The sequence below is a fragment of the Nesoenas mayeri genome (assembly GCF_963082525.1).
Source record: "Nesoenas mayeri genome assembly, chromosome: 1".
NCBI classification, from domain to species: Eukaryota; Metazoa; Chordata; class Aves; order Columbiformes; family Columbidae; genus Nesoenas; species Nesoenas mayeri.
Genome location: NC_137541.1, coordinates 86,525,161 through 86,543,048, shown reverse-complemented (window position 1 = coordinate 86,543,048; position 17,888 = coordinate 86,525,161). Strand labels below are relative to the sequence as shown.

At 42.4% G+C, this 17,888-nt stretch overlaps 1 protein-coding gene across 1 annotated transcript in view; it reads right to left on the bottom strand.

Annotated features, from left to right (window-relative positions):
* The window catches only part of CLCN1 (chloride voltage-gated channel 1), a gene marked incomplete at both ends in the record, with an annotated part of 39,194 nt that extends 22,958 nt beyond the window's left edge, over window positions 1-16,236 (bottom strand). The window contains 8 exons of the mRNA XM_080348139.1: window positions 1,699-1,824; window positions 4,452-4,530; window positions 9,246-9,323; window positions 9,708-9,841; window positions 9,945-10,073; window positions 12,028-12,159; window positions 12,674-12,821; window positions 16,057-16,236. Of these exons, the coding sequence (XP_080204265.1) occupies window positions 1,699-1,824; window positions 4,452-4,530; window positions 9,246-9,323; window positions 9,708-9,841; window positions 9,945-10,073; window positions 12,028-12,159; window positions 12,674-12,821; window positions 16,057-16,236 (1,006 nt within the window). The remainder of the gene's footprint in view (window positions 1-1,698; window positions 1,825-4,451; window positions 4,531-9,245; window positions 9,324-9,707; window positions 9,842-9,944; window positions 10,074-12,027; window positions 12,160-12,673; window positions 12,822-16,056) is intronic.
* Window positions 16,237-17,888: the final 1,652 nt, after the last annotated feature.

Here is a 17,888-nt window from a genome sequence, read left to right as displayed (position 1 = left end):
TCTCAAAAATATTCTGGAAAAGATGGCAAATTCTTGCCCAAGCAGAAAAGTTAGTTCACATATTATGTATTAGTTTGCCATAGTTTACACATTGCACAAGAATATTACATGTAGATGAGCATAGTGCACATGAAGGGAAGCAGTTTTTTCCATTTTCAAGTACGGTAACCTGCCTCATACAAAAGCTTTCTTACTGGATGACAAGAGTAGCTATACATGAAACTAGCGCAAAGACACCTGCTTATCTACTGAGTGTGTCACTTTTGGGAATAGACAAGACTTTAGAGAGACATCAGAGAGGGTGCCTAAAAAACCCCTTGCATGAACAAAGACTGAAAAGGCCAGGCTTGTAACTTTCAGAAGCAAATGAGCAAGAAAAGACACAAAAAATAAGAACAGTCATGATAAAAAATAATAATAATAATAAAATAATTAATGACTTAGCTAGACAAAAGTTTCTAGTTCTTTAATACAAGGACAAGAAGATTGGCAACACGGACAAAGAAAACTCACAAATATGAAAAGGAACAGATTTACATAAACAGTTGGTCCATGGAACTTTTAAACCCAGACAGTTAATGAGGCAGAATGTGAGGACCCATTAATGTGGGTATTAAAGCTGTCTGGATGATTTTGAAGAAGGGACAGTAATTAAGATGTTTCAGGTTTTATGTTAATTTCTAATTATTTGGGAGATCAGCAGGGGAGCTAGAGTAGATAAAGTGAAGGATAGATTATCTCCTGTCATCTGTCTTTGATTTTCTTATAGTCTTCTGTGGAAAGAACAGAAAGATGTGTTTTTTTGTGACAGATCTGGTAACTGAATACCCCTCAATATGAGGTAGAGTTTCACAAACAAAGATGTAGTCACGTTTTACATTCAAGCAGAAAGTGTAGTCACTTTCTGTATTCAAGAGAATATTCAGGCCAAGCACAGAAAAAATCCGACCCCGTTAATCAAGAGAGGCACAAGTTACAGCAGTTTTAAGTAAGGGAACTATCCACATGGAGCTCAGATCAATAAAATAGATATAACTGTAAGAATAAAATATAAAGACATTAGAAGTAAGAAGTTTACAAAGAAATGGCAGCCTTCTGCATCGGCTGGAAGTCCATTCCCACAGTATCTGAAATGCTCTCCTGAACAAGCTCATCCTGTGCTATTTCTGCCTGAACAAATGTTGCACTCATGCTTCTTGGTTACTTGGGACAGTTATTTTTTCAGGACCTTCAGTCAGACCCTGCTAAACCTGTAGCCTCCTATTCATTTTATCATCTCAGTTTTCTAGACTGTTTGGTTTTCATGCTACTAGTCAAGAGATTACCAAAGCAGATCATCGCATTTCCAGCAGATCACAGCAGCATACACTGCAGTATGTATTACATCCTCTGTGATTGGTTGCAGCCTTGATATTATGCTGAGTAGAGGCAAAAATCCTATCTCAGAGGCACCCTTACTTGCCTTGACTTGTATTCAGTCATTTTTCAGTCATATCCCCACGACACCTAGGAGTAGGCTGGGTTATACAATTGATGACGTAAGATACTTCCCTTTCTCTTTCCTTCTGTACTGCTGGAAGTCACGTCATGGCAGAAGTTTCAAACATCATACAAAGTTGTGGTTTTGCAGAAGATGGAAAATAATAAACTAACAGAGCAACTTTTGTACAAAGAGAGTAGGAATAGCTCTTAGCTTACCTGCATCCTTGTTCCAAACAGCAAGAACCCTGAAAATGAAGGCACTAAAGGTAGCTGCAAAGAAACCTCTCCAATAATTGCGCACAGCAAAGTAAGTGGAAGTGACCTCAATGCTGAAAAGGACCCCTAGAAAGAGTTGGAGAAGGAGCAAAGTGAAAATCAGAGTAATATTAGAAGCATGAGAGAAGCTTCTAAATACTGTTCTAGAGCAGCGATCTCCACATTTCTTTGATCAGACACCTTTACCAATAAAAGATTTTTGAGTACATATCCCACAATATATGCATATTTATTTTTTTTAAATATGCATGCACTACTGTACTAATATATTATGTACAATGTAAAACATACGCAAAACTTAAAAATTTTAAAAGGATGAAATAAATATGAAATAAACAATATAAATAAATATTAATTGAACAACATTTTTTTTTTGTTCTCACTAAAATATTCATATCCTTTATTTTTGAAAATCTTGCCTTAACACTTTGTGATGCAGTGATTCAAAGTTCTGGTCCTATGGTGAATTTATTTTGATACTTGGTCTCAATGGCTGTTGTAGCCGAAAAAGATATCTCACAAAGATACACAGATCCAAATGCAAGAAATGCACCGTTGGCTGTGCTGACTAAATCATGGTACTATTTTGTCAATCACATCCACCACTTACACAAAGATTTTTGTTGAAATTTGCATAGTAAATTTCCATTTTCCCTGATGTCAATCAGTTGTTCTTGCAAACTAATCACGTTTTGAATTTTTATATCTTTAACAAATGAGTTCATAACCCATTGAAACTCTTAATCTGGAAGATTTTAAAACAGATTTGAAACTTCTGTTTCTGAGTTTTCTAAGTATACATATATGAGAGTTTCTGTAAGTGACACACATTTTATTTGGCAACAAATTCACAAAGTCTCCACAAGTTTCTTTTGAAAAGCATTTCCTTTCTCACCCACTGTTAGAACATTTCTTCCACTTTTTTTCTACAGTAACTGCTAGGTAGCATGCTACTGACAGACGCTCATCATCACAGAAAAAATCAGCAAATTCAAGACACTTGTCTTTTTGTAAAACAAAAATGCGTAACTGGTCTTTAAATTCAACAACTCTTTTAAAAGCCAATTGCCATGAGATAACCAGTTAATAACTGTATGGTACAAAGGATTTTTATGGTCACTTCCCATGTCATTATGAAGTATTGTAAAGATTCTACCATTTCAAAGTCTTGTTTTTATGAAATTAATCAAATTTATGAGGTCCTGTAGTACTTCATGTGTTTCTAGCTCCCATTCTTTGCTGCAATATCTTGCCTACAAACAACACAGTGAATGCATTTCAGGTGTAGTGCTACTGCTCCAGCCATCATTACATTTGCACAGCTTTTCCATAAAACATTTTTATTAAAGAAGTAATTTACTGTTGAGAATACAGCTTCTCTGGTAGATCTTTCCTTTTGTGGCTCACAGAAGGTAGTTCTTCATGCATTTTACTATCAAAACAGAATCTAGCAAATATGATAAACTGTGACATGTTAGAAACAGCAGTACTTTCATCCAGCTGCATAGCCAGCCTCTCACACTGCGTAATTTGTACTGATACTTGTTCCTTGAATCTTCAGCAATGCTTTCTATGCATCTTCCAACAGTATTTGTTGATGAAGGAATGCATGTTAGTTTGCTGGGTATTGCTCTCTGTGTACATGTTTTCCCAGCAGTATGTGGCTTCTTGTTTTCTACTATGAAGAGAGAAACCTCAAAGGAGTCTCCTAAACATTTATCATTAAGTTCAGTAAAATTTTGGATTGAATATAACATAGTTTGGAACACCACTGAAAAAATTGTAGAGGTTTGTCTTCATGTTCTGGATTTTTAAACATCTTGTTAATTCTCATGGCTTCATACCATCATTATCTAATTTCTCAAAGCACAATATATACTTACAGTGAGGTTCGTCATTAACAATAGCGGATGTAAATCCATATTTAAAATAGCCTGTGATAATTTTTTTCTTGGCCAACTTCTTGTCAGACCTATTAGCTGGTCATTGTTTGTACCTCATATTGCGGCTGACTAATAGTCTGTAGTAGGAGAAGTGTCAGCTCTGCCATTTTCTTGTCTTTCATCTGTGCTTGCATTTATTAGTATTATCTCCAATCTCCAGTCTCTTTTCAGGAATCTTTTTAATACACTTGTCCTTTTTGTGAGGCTTAGTTTAGTTAACACTAGATAATATAATCCATAAATCCACTTAAGACGGCACACATGGATTGCAATACATTGTGATATGCTGAAAGTGAGCAAATGAGTCAACCCTCTGCATTGTGAACAACTGTATAACCAGGACACCTCATGTGACAAGTGGCCAACCAACATAAGGAGTGAGTAAGGACATCACTGCCAATATGTATACTGAATATTAGTAAAGCTTTTTTGTTTTAATTTTTAAAAAATCCAATATTTCATTCCCGCAGCCCAATAGATCATCTTGCACACTCCCTGGGGTACGCACACCCCGGTTTGGAGACCACCATTCTAGAAAGTCTTCCCCTCTTGCCTCTAGAAGGCTGACAACATGTGGAAAAAAATATTGTGTCAGAGATGCTGGGGGGGCTGGTAACACTAAAGGTAAGCTTATTTGTTCAAAGTAGATGACAGATCAAAAATACAGCACAGGAAAGGAGAATTGGAGAAGAAGACTAGGCAGGAGAGGATTTAGGTACCTGAGAAAAAGGAAACAGAACAGCCACTTGCCTCCAAGTGGTGTCCCAAAGCAGCAGCCGACCCCCACAGCGCAACCCACAGTCAGGACATCCGTATAATAATATGGCTGCTACTGGTGAAAGAGACAGAGACAGACAAACAGAGGAAAGAAGGAAAGAAGGCAGAGAGTGAGTAACAGAATTGGCAGGCAGGGCCACATGCTGTCACCCAGTTTTATCACTAGTCTCAGAGTTATAGCTATATTTATCTTACTTCTCTCTTCTGGATGGTTTCAAAATATTCAGAAGCCCAGATCTGGCACAAGACAGGCATATTCCTGGAATCACATCTCCAAGGCTTGTGGAGAAGGCAGCATTTCATATTTCATTGAAACATGCACATTTCTGTCACTGTAGAAGAGATGTCTGGTTGAAAATCCTCCAGAGGCTGGAGAGCACATAAGCCTGGTTTACTTCATCTCATCTACTTTGGCAGGGAATTTCAGGATGCACATGTGCCAGTGAGTGCCTCAAAAAAACCACCTGTGAGCCTGTGTGCACAAGGCACGTGCATGTCCAGATCCAAGTGCGGACAGGTGCTGAAGGTCCTGTCACTCCAGGTAGGTGAGTGGATAACAGATCACCTAGTAAACCATTGTGCTGTCCTGGTGAAAACAATTATTATAATAAAGGGAAATTGAAGGTAGAGTCTCTCCCGAGACAGTTTTGGAAAACATAGAGCTGTTGAAAGGGAGAAAATGCTCTTCCACTCTTTCTCGAAGATTTGGTCTTGAAGTGCCTGAGAATGGTGAAAGGTGAGATTGATTTGATTTGATTATTTTATTTTACTTTATTTTAGTTATCTAAATCCTAGGTAGTGTATAATACACCAGTGTTAAAAGCCAGTGTATTTGGTCCTTTCTATTATATTAACACATGTTCCCTAAGTAGCCTGTTAGATCTTCCATGAGAATTTTGAGAAAGGGTGGTCCTGTATTATGGTGGGAATCCGAGCAGCCAGGCTGAATTATAAAGCCAGAATGTCATGAATTCCTGTTTACCTGAGCAGGTGTTTGATAGAGCTTCCATCAAAAGGTGTCTTTATGCTGTCTCTGCACAACCCAACAGACCCAGAACAATATGTCCTTACTCACAGCGTTGTCCTAGGTAACTTCTGGGCCCTATCAGTACCTCTATAGCCTTAAGACATAATCATGTCCAGAACAGGGACGGGGCTCAGTTCAAAGCATCTAGAATAGTGGGAGGGTTGTGTTATAGCCCATCAGCATGGTGACTGACAGCTTGAAACTGAGTTCATGCTGCATGGCCTGCAGTATGGCAAGAGGCAATTAGAGTTCTTTGAAGGTGCAAAGCCTAATGGGATGATGTTGAAGAGCAGTATGAGAGAGAGAGACCTATAGCAACCCCTGAGAAAAGCCTGTGTCATATGGTATCTCCCAGGATTCACCACTGAGTCAGAGTGCTGATGCTGTGTAGCAGCATAGGAGTAGCCAGATAGATCAAAACAAACAGAAAAACCAACAGTACCAGAGTGCACTCAGAAAAAGTAGGCTGAGCACCTTTTGCTTGTCAAGGGCTAAACTGGCTTCTCAAATCCATTTTGAGGGTTTCTTATTAATACACAGCGTGGTGTTCACCAGCAACAACACCAAGAAGTTATACACCATGGCCAATATGATGTGAAGTCACAAACTATATCCTGGTCTGAGGTCAGCTGAAGATTACGTGACTCCCAGGTGATGGACAGCACATTCAGCAATTTGGTGTGAATCCATAACTCAAGTAGGGCTACAAAAGCTATTATAACTTTCAGTTTGTTCCCATGCTACAGTGTTATCACAGAATCACAGCAACTTTTAGTCTGGAAGGTACCTCTGAATGCTTCTTTTTGAACTCTGTGCTCGGAGCTGGGCTAACTTCAAGGATAGATCAGGGTGCTCAGGATCAGGGTGCTAGCTGAGCCCTGAGCACCTCCAAGGGTGGAAATTCCTCAGTGTCTTTTGACACTTGTGCCTACCGCAAACCACCTTTGGGGCAAAGGGAGAACTTTTTTCTATTTTTTCTGTTTCCCTTGTTGCAAGTTGTGCCTGTTGTCTCTTGTCCCTTCACTATTCTCTGATATGAGTTCATCTGTTTTGCCTTTCTAACATCTCCTTTACCTACAGAAGATAGCAATTAGACCAGTCCCCCTTTAGCGTTCTCTTTAACTTTGCCTAGTAAACTATGTATAATGTGTCCTGCAGTCTCTAAGACTATATTAATTCCAGGTACAGAGAAAGAAACAAGAACTGTGGACTGTGTTATGGGAGGTTTTTTGGTGGTTTGGTGGGTTTTTTTGTCTGTTTGGTCAGGTTTTGTTTGTTTGTTTGTTGTTTGGTTGGTTTTGTTCGTTTGTTTTTTGTTTTAACCATTACGAGAAATACCGTTCTCCTGCATATTACCTGTTTCACCTGACTGTGGTCCAATTCTTCATTTTGAAGCTGTTTTCTCTCAAGGTTTCTGGCAGACTTACAAGTTTTGCCTTGAAACTTTAGGCTTCAGCTCAGGCTGCCTCCAACTTCCTATATTGCTCACATATACATAGCTCTCAGCCTCTCTCTTGCTAAGCCTGATTTTCTTCCTGGCACATTTTTTCTCAAGTTATCAACTGAAGAACTTCTAATTTGTAGGTGACAAACTATGTTCCTTCCTTTTGTTTAACAGCAAACCAGAGTAAAGATCATAATTGTTGATGCAAGACCATGTTGCATTTGTCAGCTAACTCATCCATTTGAAGACTAACTGGAAATTAGTGCATGAAAGAAATAAAGCAAACTTAGAAAAAACATCTAATTCCAAAAACTCCTTATACTTCCAGGCACAACAACCACAGAGAGAGGTTCAGGGCATTGCATGAGCAGAAAGTGAAAAGAAGGCACAATAAAGAATGGAGAACATTTTAAGACAAATTACTTATGAATATATTGCCACTGTTTTAGGAAGAAGTTACTGTGTGCCCTTCGTATATGTGCTGCTTAAGGAAATTCTATGAATCAGATTAGTACAAATGCAGGGGGGTGGCGATAAACTTCCATATTTCTCCTCACACTGGGATCATAGAAAAGTCTGAAGAGACTACCGCAAGTGTCTCCAACTCCCTGCTCAGACTTGTGCTAATTCCAAGGCTCGATCAGGTTCTTGTCCAGGTGAGTCCTGAATGTCTCCAAGGGTAGAGATTCCCTGGTCCCTCTGGACCTCTGTGCCAGTCCTGAACCACCCTTGGGAAAGCTGAACATATTTTCCTTATACAAAGTGAGAATTGCTGTTGTTGCAAGTTGTGCCCATTGCCTCTTGCACTGGTGTTACTCTGAAGAGAGCCCAGATCAATCTTCACTAAAATCCCCCTTTAGGTTGATGACATCAGTTAGACCATCCCCCTTTAGTCTTTTCTCCTTTAGGCTGAGCAAACTCAGCTGTCTCAGCTTCCCCTCATATGCCATTACACTAACCTGCCAACTACCTTACTGGACCTTCTAATCTCTTTTGCATGGGGAGCCCAAAACTTCACAAACTGATATTTCCATTCTCCACTGATGAAGTATTTATATAGTAGTTTCCTGTCCACATTATTACTTCCTGTCATATATGCCATTATCTCCTGCCCTTAGATGTTGCTACTCCTTACATGAAGTTTTTTTTTTTTTTCTTTAACTTCTGTTCGCTACTTGATCCTTATTGATTTTCTGGACAACCCTTGGTGCTCTCTAGGTTGAACAATCTCTGTGGCAAGCAGTGCCTGAACATGCTGCATCATAAGAAATCAACACATTAATAGGTGTAATTTTTCCTATAACATTTCCTTTCTCTGCCACTAGTAACATGTGCAAAGAAAGAAATCATGTTGCTAAGAGGGGAGAGATACCTGTGGAGAACCTTTTCTGTGAGCAGGAAATCTCACAGCAAGAGGCCAAATGAGTTCTACATTAAATGTCATGTATAGGAAGACACTTGCCTCCAAGAGGAGCCCCGAAGCAACATCCAACTCCAACTGCGCAAGCTGCCACCAGGAGGTCGAACTGCCTATGCACATTCTGGAACAGAGTGCAGCCAGAGAAGGGCATGCTGGGGTTAGAGGGAGCAAAGCCAGGGGGTTAGGATCCAGAACAATGAAAGAAAGCAACAGCCAGCCGCAGAGTCAACCATTGCTATTACAAATAGCAGGCTTTACACACTTTAATGCAGTCTTTAGTACTGTCATCTGGTCTTCAGCAGTGACATCTGGTCCTTATGCACTGACAGGATCTACTCAAGTAGAACAGTACCTCCCATTGCTGTATTACAGAGCCAGTTTCTACTAAGAGCCTGTATGTAAAGCAGTTTCTACATTTAGCTACATATGCAGTTAATAGATTTCTTTATACAACTAGTCAATACAGTGATCAGCCTGTAGAGGCTGTTCTGCAACAGCAAAAGCCTAGAGACAGTGTCAATGTCTATAATTAGCAATGCTATATGAATTTGGCCTAAAGACAAATAGATTTCCATCTGCAGCTACTTTTTTATACAATTATCACAGTGCACAAATATCAACATCATGAGGTTGAAAACTCATCAAATGCATAATCCTAACCAGCCTCTATGTAATTGGTAGGGTCCTGCACAGTCTTTTGTCTATATATTTGTCTTCCCACTACTGTTTTCTTTGGCTTTTATTTTACCGCTCTATAGCAGGACAGTGAACTTCAATCCGTATGTTTCCTCTGTGTTTTGTGGCCTACCAATACTATCTTATGTGTCTTAGGAGTTCAACCTGTGGAAGAGTTGCATGCAGAGACATGTTCCTTACCTCATACACACCACAGAAGATCGACATGAACTTGCTGAGTACCGCAGCACAGATACTGGCAATATGCACAAAAGGACCCTGCAAGAGAAGAGGAGGAGGAAATCATTGAGGGTTACCCTCTGGTTAACTGACAACAAAATTGAAGCCATTGAAGATCTCATAATTTCTCTATGGCCATCTTAGCAAGTTCTCCAATTTTCCTTTTTTCTTTTTTTTTTTTTTTTTTTTTTTTTTTTCCTTGTCAAAGACTACTTGACTTGAGTTATTTGATATTTTCTATATCAAGCTTTTCAAGGTGGAAGGAAAATGGCCAATGGAAGACAAGTGTTGCTGGAAAAAGCAGAGCTTTGAGAAGAGGAATAGTGGCAAAAGAAACAAAACACTTATAGACTTATTCTACAGACAACTCCTCCCACCTCACAGACCCTGGCCATTACTGCACATGAAAACAGCAATATTTACCTCTTTTCCCACAGGCATGCCGCTTCCAAGCCCAGCTGTGAGGCCGACAACTTTGGCCACAAAAGCTTTGAGAGTGAGATATTCCTTGAGGACCACTCCTCTCATAATGGTCTTGAGCTCTGGGATCCCAGACCCTGAAAACAACAGCAGTGCAGGGGGTGAACAAAACCTGCAGGCAAATGAAAGAAGAAAAAAGAGACACACAGAAACAGATCTTGCCATGCCTTCTGCCCTCACCAACAGCCTGTGGAGACACGAGGTGGCAGAAAATGGCCGCAAACAGAATAAGAACAAGTGGGTATGTGACCCATGCCAGATACTGCAGAGGAACATTTGGGTGCAGCTCTCTGTACATCCACTTGTAGGCTGTAGACAGACAAAGAAAGAGTTGTCAGTAACCACAGCTGCTCCAAACAGGTCGGTAGACATCAAACACTCACACACTTGCTAAACCTGCCCATACTAAATCTCCCTGAGAAATGCTATCCTATAGTCCCCGTTTTCTAGGACAAGCCTTGTTACACTTTGAGTACGAGTTCCCAAATAAAATAGGCATTCTGTGAGAATGGATAGGAGTGGCTCTCTGTTCTTAGACACTACTAATACCTGTGCCCAAATGTGGCATATGAAGAGATGTGTTACATGCAGTTGTGAGGATGAATCACTGTACAGGATCTTTTCCTTGGCAGCCTGAGGGCCAGAGTAGGCCACAAAAATTATCAGAAGATGGAACACCTTTCCTATGAGGACAGGCTGAGAGAGTTGGGGTTGCTCAGCCTGCAGAAGAGAAGGCTCCAGGGAGATCTTTTTGCAGTCTTTCAGTACTTAAAGGGGGCCTACAAGAAAGGTGGGGATGGACTTTTTAGTAGGGCCTGTTGTGATAGGACAGAAGCTAATGGTTTTAAACTAAAGGAGGGGAGATTCAGGCTACACATGAGGAAGAAATTTTTTACAATGAGGGTGGTGAAACACTGGCACGGGTTGCCCAGAGAGATGGTAGATGCCCCATCCCTGGAGACATTTCAGGCCAGGCTGGACGGGGCTCTGAGCAACCTGAAGATGTCCCTGCTCATTGCAGGTAGGTTGGACTAGATGACCTTTGAAGGTCCCTTACAACCCAAACTACTCTATGATTCTATGACAAAAAAAGTGGTCCACCAATAGCCCTCTTCTCCATTTCGGTCACACGAAAAATTGTTCCTTTGTAAAACCTTGCTTAAAAACTTTGATTATGATTTGCCTTCTAGAGCAGCAGCATCCAGGAAGATGTGCCAACTGTTAAGACATCAGTGGTACCATTGCTCAGCCAGGTACAACAGCACAGGAGCTGCTGAGAATCCAAACTGAACTGCAGCTCCTGTGCAGTTCATCTTCTTTGCCCAAGCTGGCTCCCAACACAGCATGAGGCTTACCTGCAGGGAAGATATAGGACAGGGGCTTTCTGAGACTGGCAGACTGGATCAGATGCCTGGTAGATGGGGAAGCTCTAGAGGGAGGAACACTGGGCTGAAAGGGTATTGGGAGGAACTCAGGAACTGCAGTGTCTGGTGGACATCAGCAGCCAAGAGCACTAAGAGGAAAGGATTGGTGTGTGTGTACAGACCAAGAGTGGGACACTGAGGGCCAGGACAAAGGAACTGTGCAGTTAACAGGATGTGGACCATGTTGTGTATGTGAGTGTGCACTGAGATGAGTGGCAAGGGGACTGAAAGATCTTGCAATTATTACAGCTGACAAAGAGGAGAGGGACCACAGGAAAAATGCAGGAAAGAGATTTAAGACACTAATTAGGAGAGCTTTGTGAAAAGAGCCAAAGGAGAGAGCACTATGTGGCCAGCCAGCAGGAAACTGCAGGGCATTGAATAAATAAAAATTGGAAAGCACAATAATGAGGTAAAAAGCAGAAATAGTGTCAGAAAGGCATCTTAGAGCCCCTTTCCTTGCCCATTCCCATGTGTTTAATATTCCTGTGGGGGATGGGAAACAGTATAACAGGAAGGACCACAGTACTACTTCCCTGTGCCATACCTATTCAAGGGAGCAGGAGGGAAAATAACAAATTAACAGTTTGTCTTTGACTCATCATATACATATACTTCATTTCTACCCACTACTTCCAAACTTGTCCCTGCCACCCTTTTAAAGAATCTCTCCCTAGTTAACCTTTTCTCTACCATGTTGCAAGTGCCTCAAACTTTGTAGGCAGTGAGGGGTGAGGATGAGACATTGATCCTTAAGGAGGAGGAACATTGGTTACCAGGCTTTGTAAAACATTCATATAATTTATGGTGTGCTTTTGCAACAGCTGAATGAGACCCACCCTGCAGGCTCTTCGCACTGGCATAATCCATTCCCCAGCTCACCAACGCCATGACCAGGCCCAACAGAATCAAGAAAATCCAGTCCTCTCCAAGCTTCTTGGTAACATATTTCTGGATGTGTCTAGCACAGTCTGTGGAGGGAAGAGTAAACCAGAAAAACTGAGAGAACATAGATGAAGCCTTTGCCCGCCTCTCCTCTCCGATGCTGAGAACTGACTACCATAAGAATTTATTTGGAAGCATCATGGTCTTCATGCTGAAGGACTGGTACTCAAACACATCTTGTGCACTAGCAGCAAAAATCTGACCCAAGAAAGTCCTTTTCCTCCTGTTACAGAGATCTGTTATAGAAAAATATATTAACTCGGGACTGGTCTTTTTTTACCAAACAGATCTTGGATGAAAACTCACATGAAGAAGCCTTTTCAACCTGCTGTGATTCCTTTTCTTTCTTCCTTTCCTCCCCTCCTTCCTTTCCTCCCTCCCTTCCTCCCTCCCTCCCTTCCTTCCTTCCTTCCTTCCTTCCTTCCTTCCTTCCTTCCTTCCTATCACAATTCTTTTGTCTTTTCCTTGTTTAAATTCCGTCTCTCTAGCTGGCCTATCCAATATCTGGTCCCAGGATAATGAAAGATAAATTGTCCCTACCTTGACATTTGGAATAGTGCTCCTCTTTGATCTCTACTTGACTCTCACGCTTCAGGGATCTTTCATTATTCTGGTGGGCCTGCTTCTCATTCAGTAGTTTTGCTGCTTCTTTCTGTGCTGTTATCTGTTCTGTGTATTGGCCATAAAGCTAGAGGAACAGAAAGAAAGAGAGATCAAAAGGAAAAGGTAAGGTAAATGCTACTTCCCAAATAACATTAAAGATGAAAGAACCAAGAGGGCCAACTGTGTCCTGGGGTGCATCAAGCACAGCATTGCCAGCTGGGCAAGGGAGGTGATTGTCCCGTTCTGCTCTGCACTGGTGCGGCCACACCTGGAGCACTGTGTACATTTCTGGGTGTCACAGTATAAAAAAGATATTAAGCTACAAGAGAGTGTCCAGAAGAGGGCTACAAAGTTGGTGAAGAGTTTGGAGATGAAGCCATATGAGGAGCAGCTAAAATCACTTGCTTTGTTCAGCCTAGAGAAGATAAGACTAAGAGGAGACCTCATCGCAGTCTACAGCTTCCTCACAAGGGGAGGAGGAAGGGCAGGCACTGAACTCTTCTCTTTAGTGACCAATGACAAAACCCAAGTGAATGGCAGGAATATGTGCCGAGGGAGGTTTAGGTTCGACATTAGGAAAAGGCTCTTCACCCAGAGGGTGGTGGAGCACTGGAACAGGCTCCCGAGCCAGGCAGTCACGGCCCCAAGCCTGACAGTGTCCAAGAAGAGACTGGACAACACCCTCAGACACATGGTGTGAATTGTGGAGTTGTCCTATGCAGAGATAACAGTTGGACTTGATGATCCTTGTGGGTCCCTTCCAACTCAGGACATTCTATGATTCTATGAAAAGGCAGTTCTACTATCAGTCCAAGGTGCAGACCCAAACGTACCCAGCAGGAAGACAAAGACACAGAAACTCTCAGACAAATGCAGCTCATATTTTTTTTCCTTTTTCCTTTCTGGTTTCCTCTTGCCCATTTTTCCATAATCTTTTAATCTCTTTTTTGAGGATACAAGGCAGGATCACAGAATATTAATTTCTTTTTAACATCATGAGAATCATAGAATCATTTTGTTTGGAAGAGAACCTCAAGACCATCAAGTCCAACCATAACCTAAATCTAGCACTAAGCCATGTCCCTAAGAACCTCATTTATGCATCTTTTAAACACCTCCAGGGATGGTGACTCTACCACTTCCCTGGGCAGCCTATTGCAATGTTTGACAACCTTTTCCGTGAAGAATTTTTTCCTAATATCCAACGTAAACCTCCCCTGGCACAACTTGAGGCTTCTTCTCATCCTATCACTTGTTACTTGGGAGAAGAGACCATACAAAGTTTCACACATAAATGTACATGCACATGTGTATGTGATTATATAAAAGTATTTCTGGAGCATATTTTTCAGTAAATCTATAGATATGGTTTTCAGATTGTAAATTGTGTTCACAAATGCATGCTTGCGTGGGGACATTATTGCCTGAAGAAATACACGGGAATGTATTTGGTGGCCTGTTTGTTTGTGTGCGAGGTTGTCTATCTACGTGCACTGGCCAGCATGCTTCTGGAGCAGAGAACAAAGACACTCCAGTGCCAGGTAGCAGGAGCATGGGAGTGGGTTGTATTGCCACACTGTATCACTTAGGCCTGCTTGTGAGAATGATTTCAGACACCTGGGACTAGCAAATCGGGCGGATACCTGTGAACTGGGATGTTTATATGCATGGAGAAACAGTTTGCATCGCCCCGTTCCCCCCTGCCCCCAGCTCACTAAAGGTTCATGTAGCACAAGGTGCATTTCCTTAACTCACCCCAGCTCTCCTACCCTCAGCGTTGCTCCACTCGCGCCCCACGGGTCAGGCAAGTGCCATCCAGCGGAGCCGGGACACCCACTCAGGGACAGCCGGGGACTCGGGCGCGACTCACAGGGGCGGGACGTCTCCTTCCCGCCTCTACTTCAGCCACCGCCCGCCCCGGGTCTGCCGCCCGCCCGGGGCTGGGCTGCAGGGCTGGCGCTCGGCACCAGGCGGCGACTCGAAGGCTGAATGGCGGCGGAGCTCAGTTTCGGGGGGGTGCACGTAGCTCTTCATCCCGTCTCACCTCGTGCCACCCCCTCCGTTGGCGTGACTGCTGCAGCCCAAGCATTGCGTTGCGTCAGTGTACATCAAGCATGAACTGCTCCTGTCAAACTTCTGTCCAGACACTGTACCGTTTGGGCTGCTGCTTCCAAATAAGCCAGGTTTTGAAAGAGTTTAGTGTAGGAGACATTTGCAGACTCTCAGACATTTTATACAGTTTCAGAAGAGAAATTCCTGAATATGACCATAGAACTGATTCTCTAATATTTTACAATATGGCACATATTATAATCCTCATTGGGATGCTTACCTACTGGAAGAGATTTTCTTGGTGGCAAATGTGGCTTTTTTCCTATCACTAAATCACAAAAGTCTTCAGGAGATGACTAATACATCCCCTCCCTCATCCCACAATCATTCATTTACGTATTCATGTAAGGGGGCTTTTATTCGCATAAGGAGAAATATCCAGTCTGTATGAATTTCACATTCACATGCTCTCTCCCTTGTCATTTGACTGGATCCTTCATTGCTCTAAAGCCCACTTACATCAGCTTAGTCTGAGCAGAGTGGTAGGAAATAAGACACCAGGAATCCTGCTATAAAACCTATTCTCTACAGGAGGCTGTCCCAGAAGAGGAGGCAGAGGAGATACAGAGGATAATAGAACAAGAAGCCATAACCAGAGTCCATCTATGCCCCAGATATTTTTCTGAATCACTGCTTGTATGAAACAAAGAAAGAGTCAGGTCGACTTTAAGGGTTAGGAAATCCCTTACTTTAAAGCTTCCCTAAGAGTTACCAGAAATATAAATACACATGTATGAGTCTATGACTATGAAGTGCTTTTTTGGTCAAAGTCAGAACAGAGCTCTGCATCTGTACAGCTGTGCAGATAGATACCCATTTATATACATCACTGTTCTCTTTGGTTTTATTCTCTCTTCCGCTCTACTTAATATTACTATGCACCTGACGGCAGTTGCAGTTTCTCTTTGCTGTTACAAATACATTACCTATCTGGTTGATTTTCTCCATCCCAGCTTGCTCTAACTCTCTTTGTGTCCATGGCAGGTAAAAATGATGCCTGACTTGAAATGCTGATACCACTTCTGGATGTAAGTACAAATCTGAAAGTCAATGCCTAATCTGGGAGTAAGCAAATGAAGGGGAGTGTTGGTAGGATTTGGAATGGACCGGGATATGTACTCTACCAGCACCATTCTGGGATCCCCAAGAGCTTGTGTGATCCAAGGGAGACCTATGCTGCCACAAACGTCCCAGTTGTCCAATGCTACCAGTGGTTGTCTGAGGGAGATCTCCAGGTAGTGTAGGTCATCTTCTGTCCCCCGGGCCTTGTGTCCTGCCTCCAAAGGTATCCTGTAACAGGTGCGTTTCTCAAAGCAGACATAGTGATATTGTGGTGCCTCCCTCCGCCGTCCTCTGCAAGCTGACTTCAATCTGAGTTCCTCTGTCATGGTCTCTGAGGTCTCTATGCCTCTACTCTTCCTCATACTCAGTTGTAAAGGAGCTGCTGCTCTGTGCCTCTGCCTAGAATCACCTCATGTTTTGCCTGAGAGCATGACCTCTGCACTTTCTTGTGCTCCCTCCTTCCTTTCTTTCTCTCCTCAGACTACTCTGACTTGTCCTGTTTCTGCACTCACTTCATCTCTGTCCCTCCTTTTCCTCTTCCTTCTCCTTCTCATCCTTGTGCTTCTCTCACTTTCTCTCCTTCCTGCCCAAAGGCAGTGATTGCAAGGTTTAACTATATTTATAGCAACTTTGCCACATGATTCCCCAGTGCCATCTCTGATCTCAGCAAAAGGCACTAACTAACAGGATTGAATATCAGGTGTGGGCAAGAGGGGAACTCCTGAAGGAGAGGGAAGGGGGAGGGGATAGGAGGAAAGGCAGCAGTTAGACAGACAGAGCTAGAGGTATAGAGACAGAAAGCAGACAGGAAGAAGCTGAAATTATTATCCAGGATTTTTTTTTTTTTTCCACACCTCCCCATCCTGAGCAAGCCATATTTGTAATAAGAGCAGAATTCAGTGGGCTTGCTTGTTTTCTTTCCAAACACCAGGTGTCCAAAAGACTGACTGACAATCATAAAGATGCCAGGAATGATGGTGATGTAGAGCAAGATGGGTGCAGACTCAGTTTCTCAAGACAATTTTTCTAAGTCCATGGTCCACGAGAGAAGCAGCAAGCCCTAATGGAGAAGGCAGGCATCCCTGTACCTTCTGAGCATGATCTCAGCCTTCCCATGTACCCTTATGGGGAACACTTTATACTTTTGACGAATGTTACCACACTGCTCTGTGGGTATTCAATTATGGGTATATGCAGAAATTTATTCTTCTTTATGCTCACTTTTCCACAGGCTGGAGTATTCAACAGCTTCTCCTCTCTACTCAGTCACTTATTTCTCAGCCATGCATAAAAGCAGTGAGCTTACCCAACACCAGTGAGCTACCAGCCAGTGGCAGTAATCAGAAGTATGTTCCAGCAACATGGTCTAGGGACACCTCCCAGTACTGTCAGTGTGCTGCCTGTAACCATTTATCTGTTGACGGCTATTAATGAAGAGCAGTGAGTTCTAGAAGACTCCACATGCCTCAAACACAGTCACAGCTGCTCATTCTTCCTCCTCTTATACACAATCACCTCCCCAGAGTAATGGTTTCCAGGCTTCTCATGCTGCAGAATAAGAGATTTGCAGGCAGGATGGAGGAGAGAGAGAGACTTTGGGTCCAGAACAGTAGCCTCATTACTTCATTTTGCAGACCCCTGCAAAACATTTCTCTTGAAGGCTCATTTTGTCTTTTCTCAGTCTGCATGGTCCTCGACAGTGAGGTAAGAGAAAGTCTCCAAAGGGAAGACACTTAATTTCCTCCACAAACCACCTTCCAATCTCCTCCAGAATTTCTGCTAATAATATCTGTATGGATATTGTTAGTCTGTACAAACTATATCTGGTGGCATGCCATGCAAGCTCTGAATATTTACAACAGCAATATTAGTGCTGCCTCAAAACATTTGGGCTCATCATTTAAGGGCAAGTGTAGGGTCCTGCACCTGGGGAGGAATAACACTAGGCACCAGTACAGGTTAGGGGTGGACCTGCTGG